General features: G+C 42.9%; 1 protein-coding gene across 4 annotated transcripts in view; it reads right to left on the reverse strand.

Moving 5' to 3' along the window:
* Positions 1 to 15,101, reverse strand: part of si:dkeyp-97b10.3 (uncharacterized) — an 81,049-nt gene that overhangs the window by 19,289 nt on the left and 46,659 nt on the right. For all 4 annotated transcript variants that reach the window (XM_048542828.2, XM_048542826.2, XM_048542827.2 and 1 more), the window contains 4 exons: positions 14,036 to 14,289; positions 13,721 to 13,855; positions 3,562 to 3,700; positions 1,171 to 1,224 (listed from right to left, as the gene is read on the reverse strand). In XM_048542828.2, coding sequence (XP_048398785.1) covers positions 1,171 to 1,224; positions 3,562 to 3,700; positions 13,721 to 13,855; positions 14,036 to 14,289 — 582 coding nt within the window. The remainder of the gene's footprint in view (positions 1 to 1,170; positions 1,225 to 3,561; positions 3,701 to 13,720; positions 13,856 to 14,035; positions 14,290 to 15,101) is intronic.

Consider the following 15,101-nt stretch of genomic DNA (forward strand, 5'->3'; position numbering starts at 1 on the left):
AGAACATACAAAGTATGTTGGTAAAATATCCAATATATGCCCCAGCTGTTCTCACTAAGATATGCGCACACTCACATACCAGTAGAGTAGAGGTTCATGGATAGCCATCAAGAATGGACTGATATTGAGTCCTTTTCTAGCATTCTAATCAATGTTGCTGGTTGAGGGGCACACTTTATCATGTTAATTCTTCCCTTTGAAATAAAATGTTCATTTAGAAGCAAGATTGAGATTCACATCTTCTCAATCTACTGACTTCTTTACATCAGTTTCTTTCATTCTATTACTTATCTGTGGACCTTTTAGATGGATTTTTGCAGAAGATGCATGGTGTTTTGCCTTGGATGGAGAACCAGCAACTAACCGGTGTTGCCTTTTCTCAGGAAGGCCCACTTAGCAGTGCAGAGGCCACGAGCTGACCTTGCCCCAAATCAAGACCTTGGGGACGGAAGTCTTGCCTACTGACAGCTACTGGCCAATCAGTGGCTGTTGCCAAAATGACAGGTACTAGAGTCCCAACATCATAGTGTGACCCAGATCATGGCTAAGTTGCGTGGTTGGTTGCAGAGGGTGTGACGTGTTGTTTTTGGGGAATGGAAGTTATGGGAGAGGAGTGACGGGAGGAGGGAGTGCAGTTGGGTGCAGCCTGGGCTATCTCTCTGTGGACAGCCCCCTGTCCTGAAGTGTAGTCCTTCAATCTGGCACTGAGAACCTCTGGGCGAGGTGACTTCCAAGCACTCTCATCAGCCCCACCAGCAAGCCAATGAAAATAACAAGCTGGATGTATGATTTACCTGTCGTGGTGACAAGGCTGTGTGCTTTGGGGGTTAACCCCAGCAGCAGCAGGAAACAGCTCTCAAGTGGACATTTTTTGGCCATTTACAAGCCTTAAACTGGTGGTGGGCTGAAGGCTGACAATGGTCTTTTTCACCCCCAACTGAATTCTGATAAAGGGGATTAAAACACTGGGGTGTACCACGTTTTTTGCCTAAGTAAATGCCCCTCCTGCCTCCAAATGCACCACTTGACAGGTCAAAAGATTTCTCTTTTTTAGTGCAGCAGAACTTCATTGCACATATGAATAAGTTTTTTTAAGAAGGCTTAAAAGACCTATGCCTCTTTAAGCATTTTTATATCTTCCTTAAGAAAATGAGTTAGCTTAAAACTTACTGTTAGTGTCTCTTGGTTTTCCTTGTTCATTCTGGTCATGGTGTGCCCAGTCACCTGTAATATTATTTCATTCTATTAACACATTATTCAGATTACAGGTGAGAGATGACGTCTCAAGTAGGGTGGCGTAATTAATAAACGCTTAAAACGTATAAAAGATGAAAGATGCAAAGGTTTATTTCGAAGCACATGAATAATTCAGAATTATTTTAATCAAATTCAATGAGGCACTATCTGTAAAGATTGAGTCTGAACCCCAATAAATAGATTCCAGAAATTATACTCTGAGGAACTGCTACACAGAGTATTATCATTAAAATCTCTCCTTGTGAATGGGCTGAATGCATTTTTTTTTGCCTTTTTAATGAGAATTTTAGGAAAAGTCTCCGGGCTGCTGGATTCTTATCTTCTCTGAGTTTGTTGAGAATTTTCAGAACTCTCTTCCCCATGAAGTGGTGGAGGTGGGGTTATTGAATACTTTTAAGGTAAAGGTAGATAGATCTTGATTAACAAGGGAGTCAATAGCTTTTTGGGATAGAGGGAACTGTGGAATTGAAGCTACCATCAAATCAGCCTTGATCTTACTGAATGCCAGAGAAGTTGAGAGTGCTGAACCGCCTACTCCTGCTTTTAATTTGTATGGTATATCAAATAAGAGTGTTTCAGTAACATTACTCCCATTTAAAAGAAAAATATTTACAGAGAATAAAGAGGAGGTTGGAGGGGAATGTCCATACTAGCTTTGAGAAGAGAGATGAAGACAACAGTGACAACAAAAATGTAAGAGGTTACAAATTAGGAGGAATATATTATGTGTGGTAATATAATCACAGTACAGACATCAATTTTTTAAATAAAAAATAAAATGCTGGAAAAAACTCAGCAAGTTAGGGGATTATTTCCTCATTGATACTACAGTCCACTCTCCAGCCACGCTGAACAGTCCATCCCCTTTCCAGAGCGCCTGTCAGTTCAAGTGCAGAATATGCAACACTTCCCCTTTTACCTCTTCTTTCCTCACTGTTTCAAACACACCTTCCTGATGAAACAACTTTTTACATTTATTTCTTCAAATCTGGTATACTGCATTCAGACCTCATAATTGGAAAGATCAAATGCAGATTAGGTGGCTGTACTGTGGAAGGCTTGTATTCTGTTCACAGGCGTCATCCTGAGAATCTTAAATGGCTAGTTATTATAAATCTCCACATTGCTCATATGTTGATTCCTCTGTTCTTGGGCTACCGCACTGTTGCAGTGAGGCTCAATGTAAGCTTCAGATTGCACCTCCTTTCAATTAAGCACTCTTCAGCTGTGGACTCAACATCGAGTTCAATAATTTCGATCATAATCTACTCTTCCTTTTGTTTCCTTAACTCTGCTTCTTACAGCTTTTAACTCTCAGTCAGAAGCACACTTGTTCTCGGCACATCTTTAAATTCTTTGATAACAAGGTGTAGAGCTGGATGAACACAACAGGCCAAGCAGCATCAGAGGAGCAGGAAGGCTGACGTTTTGGGCCTAGCCACTTCTGAAGAAAGGTCTAGGCCCAAAACGTCAGCCTTCCTGCTCCTCTGATGCTGCTTGGCCTGTTGTGTTCATCCAGCTCTACACATTGTTATCTCAGATTCTCCAGCATCTGCAGTTCCTGCTATCTCTTTAAATTCTTTGTTACTTTTCTTACCTTAAATCTCTTCCTTTTGGCCCTGGGATGCAAGCTTTTCTGTCCTTCAATCTGTCCTGTCTTCGAGGCTATTTCAGGCCTTCCTTTGTCCATGTCGTATCACTCTTTACAGTCTTTTTTTTAATTTCTATCCTTTACCAGTTCTGAGGAAAGGTCACAATCCTGAAACCTTATTCCCATTTCTCTCTCTCTCTCTCTCTCTCACTCCACAGATGCTGCCTAACTTTTTGAGTGTATTCCCACATTTCATTGTAAATTTGCAGCCTCCATGGTATTCTGCTTTTCTATCTTTTCTAGTGAATCTCACAGCAATTTTGACAAGTTCACTGGCTGAGTTGGCTTGTAAGGTAGTAGATTGGCACTTCACTTCACTAAACAAGAAACTGACTGTTCAATTGATGTCCACTGCAAATAAAACTCTCCAGGTGATCACAGAGATCAGAATTTGCGGGGTAGACACAAGGAACCCTGTATCATACCTTGTTCTGGTTTGTTAGAAAGAGTGAGCAGGTGGGTTTTCCCCAGCACAAAACTGTGACAATTCACAATAATTGGTCAACTGGAATATCAGATATCATACGAAATTGTAAAAATGAATTAGCTACAGAGAATCAAAGTCCATAAAATAGTTGCAAATTCAACACCTCTTGTAAAGAAGTTGAGTTGAATGGTATTTAACAATGCCTAAATACTCTGAAAGTACTTACACTCCCGCAGTTTTGAGGACCACATTGTTTCACCTGAATCTATATCCATTAAGGTTAGTTGAAAATCTCCTGGTTGTTCCAAAAATACTTCAAAATAGCCTTTACATTTAAGAGCAGCTATATCTTCAAATTCAATTTCCTGTTGAAGTTTTTTAAAATATTGAAAATCACCATTTGTTTAATCATAAAGAATTCATGCTTTTCTACATGAATACTAAAGATTTCCATTGCAAAGTCCTCATTTAAGTGAAGCAAATGTTTCCTCACATAATTGTAAACACTTTTGTTATAACCAGGTTTATGATGTTATTACTGAGATATAAAGAGAATCTTGCCCCAAGGTTTGAAATGTTGGATCCAGTCCAATATCACTGCTTCAGATATGAGACTTTCTGAACAGTTCCAAAGAGTTATATTGGTTTCAAAACATTAACACCATTTTTTTCTCTCTCCACAGATACTGCCGGACCTGCTGAGTTTCTCCACCACTTTCTGTGTCTTTTTCAGATTTCTAGCACTTGCAGTATTTTGCTCTTGTTTTAGAAATGTTGGAACTTGTTTGTAATTCCCTTCCGAGTCCCGGACATTTCATCTAGATGGGAAGCATGGGGATTATACTTCCAACAGATAGGCCCTTATTAAACTTCTGACTGGTTCCAGGGCTCAGAAAGGCTTCTCACTGATAGTTTGGCTGAGGGATGGTGAAAGCCGGCTCACTGCAGCAGCATTTAAAAGCTTGAGGTAGCTTAAAGGCGTAGGTACAAACTGACTGGTTGCGCTGCAGCTAAGAACCTAACGTTGCTCGATATGTTTTTGAAATTAGCTACTGAACAGAAAGTAGATGCTCCTGCAATGTAGTTGGGGAATTTATTCTGAAGAAGATCAGTCAGACAAGCAAAAGGTTCACTAGAATGGAGTGACACAAGGTAAGATTTGGAAAGTTAATAATATAGGACAAGACAATACTGCAAGACAGCAGATCAGAATCATGATAACCAGAGTGTGATATGGCAGAACATGCTGCACAAACATCAGCACGAGCAAATAAAGTCATACCAGGGAAAAATAATGAAAAGAGACAATTAAAGTCCGTTATTCTGGATGCATTCAGCATTAACAACCAGATAGATAAATTGATAGTACAAATTAACTGCTGATATAATGGCCATTACAGAAACATGGGGCAGAGCCTTATAGAGGGTCTTATCGATGTGGACAATGGTGAAACAGGTGGCAGAATCAGACATGAAGTCCAGTGAGAACAACCTCAATGATGAGAGCAACCCGGTCCACCTTTTATGCTTTTCACAAGTGGCAAGGTAAGTTTTTCTCATTAGGCAGCAGCAAGTTGGAATTATTGCCTGTTAAACACTTTAATGACAGTCCAACTCAACTCATTAATATTGAACTTTCTATCTTAACAAATTTCACAAACAATGATAATGGGAACTGCAGATGCTGGAGAATCCAAGATCATGAAATGTGAGGCTGGATGAACACAGCAGGCCCAGCAGCATCTCAGGAGCACAAAAGCTGACGTTTCGGGCCTAGACCCTTCATCAGAGAGGGGGATGGGGTGAGGGTTCTGGAATAAATAGGGAGAGGGGGGAGGCGGACCGAAGATGGAGAGAAAAGATGATAGGTGGAGAGGAGAGTATAGGTGCGGAGGTAGGGAGGGGATAGGTCAGTCCAGGGAAGACAGACAGGTCAAGGAGGTGGGATGAGGTTGGTAGGTAGGAGATGGAGGTGCGGCTTAGGGTTGGAGGAAGGGATGGGTGAGAGGAAAAACAGGTTAGGGAGGCAGAGACAGGTTGGACTGGTTTTGGGATGCAGTGGGTGGAGGGGAAGAGCTTGGCTGGTTGTGTGGTGCAGTGGGGGGAGGGGACGAACTGGGCTGGTTTTGGGATGTGGTGGGGGAAGGGGAGATTTTGAAGCTGGTGAAGTCCACATTGATACCATTGGGCTGCAGGGTTCCCAAGCGGAATATGAGTTGCTGTTCCTGCAACCTTCGGGTGGCATCATTGTGGCACTGCAGGAGGCCCATGATGGACATGTCATCTAAAGAATGGGAGGGGGAGTGGAAAGGGTTTGCGACTGGGAGGTGCAGTAGTTTATTGCGAACCGAGCGGAGGTGTTCTGCAAAGCGGTCCCCAAGCCTCCGCTTGGTTTCCCCAATGTAGAGGAAGCCACACCGGGTACAGTGGATGCAGTATACTACATTGGCAGATGTGCAGGTGAACCTCTGCTTAATGTGGAGAGTCATCTTGGGGCCTGGGATAGGGGTGAGGGAGGAGGTGTGGGGGCAAGTGTAGCATTTCCTGCGGTTGCAGGGGAAGGTGCCGGGTGTGGTGGGGTTGGAGGGCAGTGTGGAGCGAACAAGGGAGTCACGGAGAGAGTGGTCTCTCCGGAAAGCACTCTCTCCATGACTCCCTTGTTCCACATTAAGCAGAGGTTCACCTGCACATCTGCCAATGTAGTATACTGCATCCACTGTACCCGGTGTGGCTTCCTCTACCACATCAGAGAGGGGGATGGGGTGAGGGTTCTGGAATAAATAGGGAGAGGGGGGAGGCGGACCGAAGATGGAGAGAAAAGATGATAGGTGGAGAGGAGAGTATAGGTGCGGAGGTAGGGAGGGGATAGGTCAGGGGATCCCACGGAAACCAAACGGAGGCTTGGGGACCGCTTTGCAGAACACCTCCGCTCGGTTCGCAGTAAACAACTGCACCTCCCAGTCACAAACCATTTCCACTCCCCCTCCCATTCTTTAGATGACATGTCCATCATGGGCCTCCTGCAGTGCCACAATGATGCCACCCGAAGGTTGCAGGAACAGCAACTCATATTCCGCTTGGGAACCCTGCAGCCCAATGGTATCAATGTGGACTTCACCAGCTTCAAAATCTCCCCTTCCCCCACCACATCCCAAAACCAGCCCAGTTCGTCCCCTCCCCCCACTGCACCACACAACCAGCCCAGCTCTTCCCCTCCACCCACTGCATCCCAAAACCAGTCCAACCTGTCTCTGCCTCCCTAACCTGTTCTTCCTCTCACCCATCCCTTCCTCCCACCCCAAGCCGCACCTCCATCTCCTACCTACTAACCTCATCCCACCTCCTTGACCTGTCCGTCTTCCCTGGACTGACCTATCCCCTCCCTACCTCCCCACCTACACTCTCTCCACCTATCTTCTTTTCTCTCCATCTTCAGTCCGCCTCCCCCTCTCTCCCTGTTTATTCCAGAACCCTCACCCCATCCCCCTCTCTGATGAAGGGTCTAGGCCCGAAACGTCAGCTTTTGTGCTCCTGAGATGCTGCTGGGCCTGCTGTGTTCATCCAGCCTCACATTTTATTATCTTGGAAACTCCACAAACAACCTTGTTGGTAGAAAAACGCGATGTGGAAACCAGCCCGATTATCAATTCACTGTTTGCTCTGAACCTCTACATTGTATTCAATCAAACTGCAGCCCAGGGCATGAAACATGGGCAGCTGCCACCTGCACTCCTCGTCCATGGATACTGGATTTTGACATCTGCCAACACCTCAGTGCCGTTGCGGCACCTCTCTGATACTCTGGCAGGGAAATCCTGGGAAGCACAGACTTGTACTGCAGGGTGCACTGTCAACTAGCATTGGAAGACTGAAAAAAGGACACTTTCCATGCACAGACAGATGCCCAGCTTATGAATTTGGATGAGGCTGTATCTTCGAGCTGCATATTTGCCCTCTTTGTTCTTGCTTCCTAAGCATCAACCCACATGCTCACAGCATCCCTGCCTTGCCTTGCTGTTCTATTTACATAGATAACCAGCCACACATCAGCAGTCTTCAGTCAAGGAGGCTCTGTCAGTTAGGGGTCCCAGCACAGTAAGTGAAGGGTAGCGTCCTATACCCATCTAACAAACCTGCCACAGACAGTAATCCGCTCGGGTGAACTCAGTGACGGGGGTCCATGCCTCAGAGGTCTGGGGAGTTGGTGACAGTCAGTGCTGCAGGTCTACAGTAGCAAGTCCAGGGATAGGACCAGCATGGTCAGGGAGATATAAAACCACCGGTCAGGGTCTGCGAGCTTCTTGTCAAGAGCTATCTGGCTTGGTCACTCAAGGGCATAGACCATAATCAGTTCATCAGCTCCATGTGCAGAAATCTAATGGGAAGTGGAGTTGAGAGGAGAGGGGCAGCAAGGCCAGCTGTGATAATGGGAATGAGACTTGGCACGTTAGTCTTCAGATCGTGGGTGGGGGGGTGCAGGCTGTGGACAAGAAGGGTTACAATTGTGAATGGGGACAACAGTGTCTGCAAGGGGTGGGGGGGGGCGCGCATGCAGTATAGCATGGTCATGAACAAGGTAATGTGGCAGTGGGATTCATCCACAGTCAGGGACACTCTAGCTTCCAGACAGTGGACAGGGCATGTGAGTGGGTGGCCTCATGTGGAGCTATTCTCTCATTCATACCAGGGGCTGGGTGGGGAAGATAGACAGACACTGGATTATGTGGAAGGCTTCGGTGCAGACCTGGGTAGGTTTATCAAATGGGCTACTTAGAAGGAGATCTGGGTGTTCAGGTGCTGATTGACATGTTTAAATGGGGGCTGGGAGTCACTAGCCACAGAGTATTCACTGTCGTCTTTCATCGTACTGCAATTTGGAAGTATGCAGTGGGCAAGAAAATGGCCGTGACAACACTTGGAGAGGGTGGGGTAAGTAACTTGATCTGTGAGGGAGGGAGATGCATTCACCAATTATAGGACTTTTAGAGAGGAAGAGTGTGGCACGTAGATCCGAGTAGTGTACAGGACGAAGAGCTGCAGGCTCCCTATGCCTGGTCATTGTAATGCATTGACCCATCTGTGAATTGTACGTCCCTGCTACATTCACTCCAAGATAATGATGCATTGACAGCTCACTGATGGCACCGAGGCTGCCTAAGAATAGGCATATTGCACAAGAATGGCCAAAGGTATCAGCATGACCCGATGCCTCATCCTTCTTGCTTCTACATGATGCAGCAGGCTCTCAGTACAGACCTCCATCCATAGACCATGGTCTGCGGCCATGAAGTGATGCCATATCGTGTAACAATGCCTTTTGGACCGACACAGAAAGACTAAAAACCAACTGTGCAGTTACACAGAACATAGAACATAGAACATTACAGCACAGTACAGGCCCTTCGGCCCTCGATGTTGTGCCGACCTGTCATACCGATCTTAAGCCCATCTAACCTACACTATTCCATGTACGTCCATATGCTTATCCAATGATGACTTAAATGTACCTAAAGTTGGCAAATCTACTACCGTTGTAGGCAAAGCGTTGCATTCCCTTACTACTCTCTGAGTAAAGAAACTACCTCTGACATCTGTCCTATATCGTCCACCCCTCAATTTAAAGCATGCTCACCGTCACCATCCGAGGAAAAAGGCTCTCCCTATCCACCCTATCTAACCCTCTGATTATTTTATATGTTTCAATTAAGTCACCTCTCAACCTTCTTCTCTCTAATGAAAACAGCCTCAAGTCCTTCAGCCTTTCCTCGTAAGACCTTCCCTCCGTACCAGGCAACATCCTAGTAAATCTCCTCTGCACCCTTTCCAAAGCTTCCACATCCTTCTTATAATGCGGTGACCAGAACTGTACACAATACTCCAAGTGCGGCTGCACCAGAGTTTTGTACAGCTTCACCATAACCTCTTGGTTCCAGAACTCGATCCCTCTATTAATAAAAGCTAAAACACTGTATGCCTTCTTAACAGCCCTGTCAACCTGGGTGGCAACTTTCAAGGATCTGTGTACATGGACACCGAGATCTCTCTGCTCATCTACACTACTAAGAATCTTACCATTAGCCCTGTACTTTGCCTTCTGGTTACTCCTAGCAAAGTGCAACACCTCACACTTGTCTGCATTAAACTCCATTTGCCACCTCTCAGCCCAGCTCTGCAGCTTACCTATGTCTCTCTGCAACCTACAGCATCCTTCGTCACTATCCACAACTCCACTGACCTTAATGTCGTCTGCAAATTTACTAACCCATCCTTCTACGCCCTCATCCAGGTCATTTATAAAAATGACAAACAGCAGTGGACCCAACACCGACCCTTGCGGTACACCACTAGTAACTGGTCTCCAGGATGAACATTTCCAATCAACTACCACCCTCTGTCTTCTTTCAGCAAGCCAATTTCCGATCCAAACTGCTATATCTCCCACAATTCCATTCCTCCGCATTTTGTACAATAGCCTACTGTGGGGAACCTTATCAAACGCCTTGCTGAAATCCATATACACCACATCAACCGGTTTACTCTCATCTACCTGTTTGGTCACCTTCTCAAAGAACTCAATAAGGTTTGTGAGGCACGGCCTTCCCTTCACAAAACCGTGCTGACTATCCCTAATCAATTTCTTCTTTTCTAGATGATTATAAATCCTATCCCTTATAACCTTTTCCAACACTTTACCAACAACTGAGGTAAGGCTCACTGGTCTATAATTACCAGGGTTGTCTCTACTCCCCTTCTTGAACAGGGGACCCACATTTGCTATCCTCCAGTCATCTGGCACTATTCCTGTAGACAATGATGAGTTAAAGATCAATGCCAAAGGCTCGGCAATCTCGTCCCTGGCTTCCCAGGGGATCCGAGGATAAATCCCATCCGGCCCGGGGACTTATCTATCTTCACCCTCTGAAGGATTTCTAATACCTCTTCCTTGTAAACCTCAATCCCACCTAGTCTAGTAGCCTGCATACATTTGTACAAAACTTAACAATCATTGTCACCCATGTGACCCAAGTGCTCTCAATAAGTTTACTCCTTCCCTCCCTCCCACTATGAATTCGTGTACTCCATTGTTCTGCAGCTGGGCTGGAGGGAGCTTGCTTGGCTGTGGAGACTGTTGGTGCCTGGAAGTTTTGCCAGGTGACCTCCGGGGCATTTGTGCCTGGGAAAGGACAACTACCATTAACTCTATCTATATATAATTATTTTATATACTTCCATAAGGTCATCTCTCAACCTCCGACACTCCAGTGAAAGAAGTCCCAGCCCTTCATTATAAGTCAAACCTTCCATACCCTGCAACATCCTGGTAAATCTGTTCTGAATCCTCTCCAGCTTGCTCACCAGAACTGCATGCAGTATTCCAGAACAGGCCTCACCAATTTCCTGTACAATCTCAACATGACTTCCCAACTCCTATACTCAAAGGTCTGAGCAATGAAGGGCAAGCATGCCAAAACGTCTTTTTAACTATCCTGTCTACATGTGACACAAACATCAAAGAATTGTGTACCTGCATCCCTAGGTACCTCTGTTCTACAACACTATCCAACCCCCTACATTAACTGTATAAGTCCTACCCTTGTTAATACAACCCAAGTACACCATCTGTGTAAAGAGGTATAAAACTACACAACATTACTGATGTGAGGCAAGGGAGATTACAGATCAAAGAATAAAAACAAATATCCTAACCTTTCAGGAACAGAAGTATATAATGTGAAAACAATCTCGACAAATACCCAGGAATGTTCACGTGAATGGGTGACCTAAAAGAGTTGTAAATGCAAAATCAAACTCAATAGCTGCTTTGGTGGCCCAAGGGAGAGAGCCGCAAGTTTGCAATCTTAGGTGCACATGGGCTAGTTTTGTTGTTCAGGTGCAAAATTATTACCAGTAATGTTAGCAGATGAACGTTCTGAGACATTTTTTCTGTTTTAGCCTAAGTACTAATGCATTCAAAATAAAGTAAAACAATAATTGAGGTAATGATGGACATAGGGTGCACAACACGTAGCATCAGTTTCGCCCTCTGCTGGTTAGCTCAGTTGGCTGGACAGCTGATTTCAAAGGTACAGCAATGTCAAACAGTGTGGGTTCAATTCCTACATCAGCTGAGCTTACCATGAAGGACTGAACATCTCCCTTTGCCTGAGGTATGGTGGTCCCCAGGTTAAACTACCACCGATTGTTTCTTCCTAGTGAAAGGGCAGTCCTATGGTCTGCTAAGCCTATGCTGACTTCACTCACTTTAACAGTGCATATGATATTCAATTCTACTGAATAATTCAGGTGGGGTATTTAGCAGCCAGCTGTTTTACCATTCCATCCAAGTCTAAATTCAGCCCCATTTTAGCTAGGAACACAGAGAAAATAATGTTATACAAATATGTTAAACAATTGTCTTCCAAGATCAGCAACTGTCATTCCAGTGTTTAGTAGCCCAAGTTTTTGTTTTATAAATACAAAGTATTGGAGGGAGCAAAAGTAAATTCATTCAAAATGTCCGCATGTAGAAAGTTAAATTTACCTCGCTGCTGCGAGCCCATTCTAAAGAATTTCTATCACCTCTCTTGTTGCCAGCAGTAATGAAGCAGGTTGAAGGAACACAAATATATTTCCTCTTTAGCTTTTTATATTTTCCAGCTCAAGCTGTGGAAAAGAAAACCATTCCCACAGTGCTTAAGGAAAAATAAATGACATTTCTAGCATGTAGAAACCCAATGAAGGAAGGTTGGAATTGATAAATTAAACTGATAATCATTTAGAGCACTGGACATGAGTATTTTGTCAAAGCATTTTCCAACTTGCATTGATCAGGTCATTTCACAAGAATAAATATAAATGTATTTTCCCTCAAATTTATATTCTTGCAAAATGTCTTGATGAGTGTAAGATGAAAAACTTTGACAAAATGTGTCTTTTTCAGCAATACTTACATTTATTAAATTAGTGCAAAAACTATCCACCGAGGAAGACAAATGTTCAAAGACACTTAATACAAAATTGAACAAAAACATTCAACACTTTCAACAAATTCTAAAACACCTGACTTTATTCTCAAATGTTAGTTTATTTTCCAAATAATACCTAATAATAAAGAAAAGTGATGTTTATAACCTGCAAAAGTTACCAAAAACTGAAATGTCTGATGTACGTCACGCTGATGGATTATCTCCAAGCAGCTCTGCCTCAATGGTAGCACCCTCATTTCTGAGTCAAATGGTTTTGGCTCTCGGACCTGAGTGTATACTCTGAGTTAGCATTCCAGCTCAATACTCATGAAGTGCTGCACTCTTAAAGGGTACAAATGTCCTCTTTGTCCCCTCCAAAGATCCCAAGGCGCTATTCACAGAAGAGCAAGACTGTTCTCTTATTACAATATAACAAAGAACTGTGGACGCTGGAGATCTAATACGAACAAAAACAGAAATCATTGAACAAACGCAGCAGGTCTAGCAGCTTTTTGTGGAGAGAAAACAGTTAATGTTTCAAGTCCAGGTGATCCTTCTTCAGAACCAATTGCTGTCAGTGAACTCGAAACACTGACTCTGTTTTCTCTCCACTGATGCTGCCAGACCTGCTGAGCTTCTCAAGCTTTTTCTGTTTTTGCTGCTGTGTTCATCCAGCTCCGCACTTTGTTATCTCTGTTTTTGTTTGTTATCTCTGTTTTTGTTTGCTTCAGTTCTCTTATCATCCTGGCCACTATTACCCTTCAACCAGCAATACTAAAATAGCTTATTTGATCAATTATCTCACTGCTTTTTCAAAATAGCTACTTTACAGAAGTTCAAAAGTAATGAATTTCCTAGCTTTAGGATTTCTGAAGTCAGGAAAGACACTTTTCTTCCACTCCTCTCTGTCTCTTCTGACGAAACTGATGGCACTTTTCCAAAAACTGCACAACTTTCAATGAACAAATTAGTATATTGTAATCACGGCAAATATATGACCAGAGCCCAAAATCAGATTTTTAGATTCGCACTTCAGGTCCCAGCATTTTCAGCAGACTCGAAGATTCAACTGGAACTTATCCTGATCTTGAAGGATTTTAGAACAATGGAAAGTGATAACAATACTCACATTATTTTAGATCCTAATTCTGAAAATGTCATCACTTTTCAATTTATTTTGAAGTTTTTATTTATATATGTATACTGTAACAAAAACAAAGAACTAAGGATGATGAAAATCAGAAACAAAATTAGAAATTGCTGGAAAAACTCAGCAGGTCAGGCAACATCTATGGAGAGAAATCAGGGTTAACATTTTGAATCCAGTGACCCTTCTTCAGAATGATTTATGAATAACATATATAGAAAACTTTGCATGTAAGCAGCAGAAATACAGTAGTAATTATTTAATACACATACCCCTGGTGTTATTTCAGCTTGTGGGTCACTCAGGAGTCGATATGTTTTGCCAGTAATTAGCTTTTTATTGCACTGAGGAGGTTTATCAATTTTTATAGATTTATGTTTTGAGTACTTTTCAGCCTTTCCAATATCCTAAAAGTGAACAAGCATAATGATAAGGAAATTAGTTTTTACTTAAATTAGCAATTTCAACTACACAGACAATTCACTGAAACAACTATTCAGAAATAAATAATAATTTAACCAATGGCAAAATTATACCAAAAAAACTCTACTTATACTCTCAACAAAGATAAACATAACAGTTCCTACCTTAATAACAGAGTGATTGTTTGTTGCCATGTACACATGAAATAATAACGACGGGTAGCTGTTAATAATTTTGTAAATCAGCACAACACCATGATGTTGAATGTTTTCAGAACTAGTATTACAGATTGGTCCAACCGGCGATAAGGAGCTCACATTCCAATGTACGTGTGTTGTTGAATGGTCAACAGCTGGCTCTATTATGTGTTTCTTGTCCTTTATGTGTAAAATTCCAAATTTTATATCAGCTGAACGGTCTGCAGGATGAGATACACATTTGTAAACGTTAAACAATGGCTGAAGACATTTTCCAAATCATTCTGAGAATACAGCATGAAATTTGGTCCAAATGATACTACTCCATACCAGCTCCTAGTGACATTTATGAGTAACCAAGATTTGATACTTGCCAGAAATACGGGTTGAAAATTGGAGGGTGTGGTGATCAAACAAATGATAATATCTCTGACAGCATTCGAGCTTAAAGAGACATTAGAAACCAGACTTTGGCTTGCTCCAATCAGACAGCAGAACAGGGAGTATAAAGGAAAGAGAAAATAAATTATCTTTTCATCGAGTGAGGAAAGAAAAATAAAGTTGTTTTAAACTTCTCCCATTTTTAGAAGCCTAACTGGCAGCAACAAGGCAAACAAGTAAAATGAAATTTAATTCTGAAAAGTGTGAGGTGATACATTTTGGGTCGGTCAAACCAGGGCAGAACTTACACAGTCATTGGTAGTGCCTGGTGAGCGTTAATAGAATGAGGAGATGTATGGGTACAAGCTCACAGCACCTTGAAAGTGGAGTCACAGGAAGACAGGGTGATGAAGAAGGCTTTCAGCATGCTTACTTTCTTCGGTCTGAGCATTGAGTACAGGATTTGGGACACCTAGTTGCAGCTATACATGACATTGGTAAGGCCACATTTGGAGTACTGCATGCAGTTGTGGTAGCCCAACTACAGGAAGAATATTATTAAACTACAAAGACTGCAGAAAAAAATACTAGGATACTACCTGAACTGGAAGGTTTGAGTCATAAGGAAAAGTTGGGTAGGCAGGGACATTAT

The sequence above is a fragment of the Stegostoma tigrinum genome, chromosome 14 (assembly GCF_030684315.1).
Source record: "Stegostoma tigrinum isolate sSteTig4 chromosome 14, sSteTig4.hap1, whole genome shotgun sequence".
In the NCBI taxonomy this organism is placed as follows: Eukaryota; Metazoa; Chordata; class Chondrichthyes; order Orectolobiformes; family Stegostomatidae; genus Stegostoma; species Stegostoma tigrinum.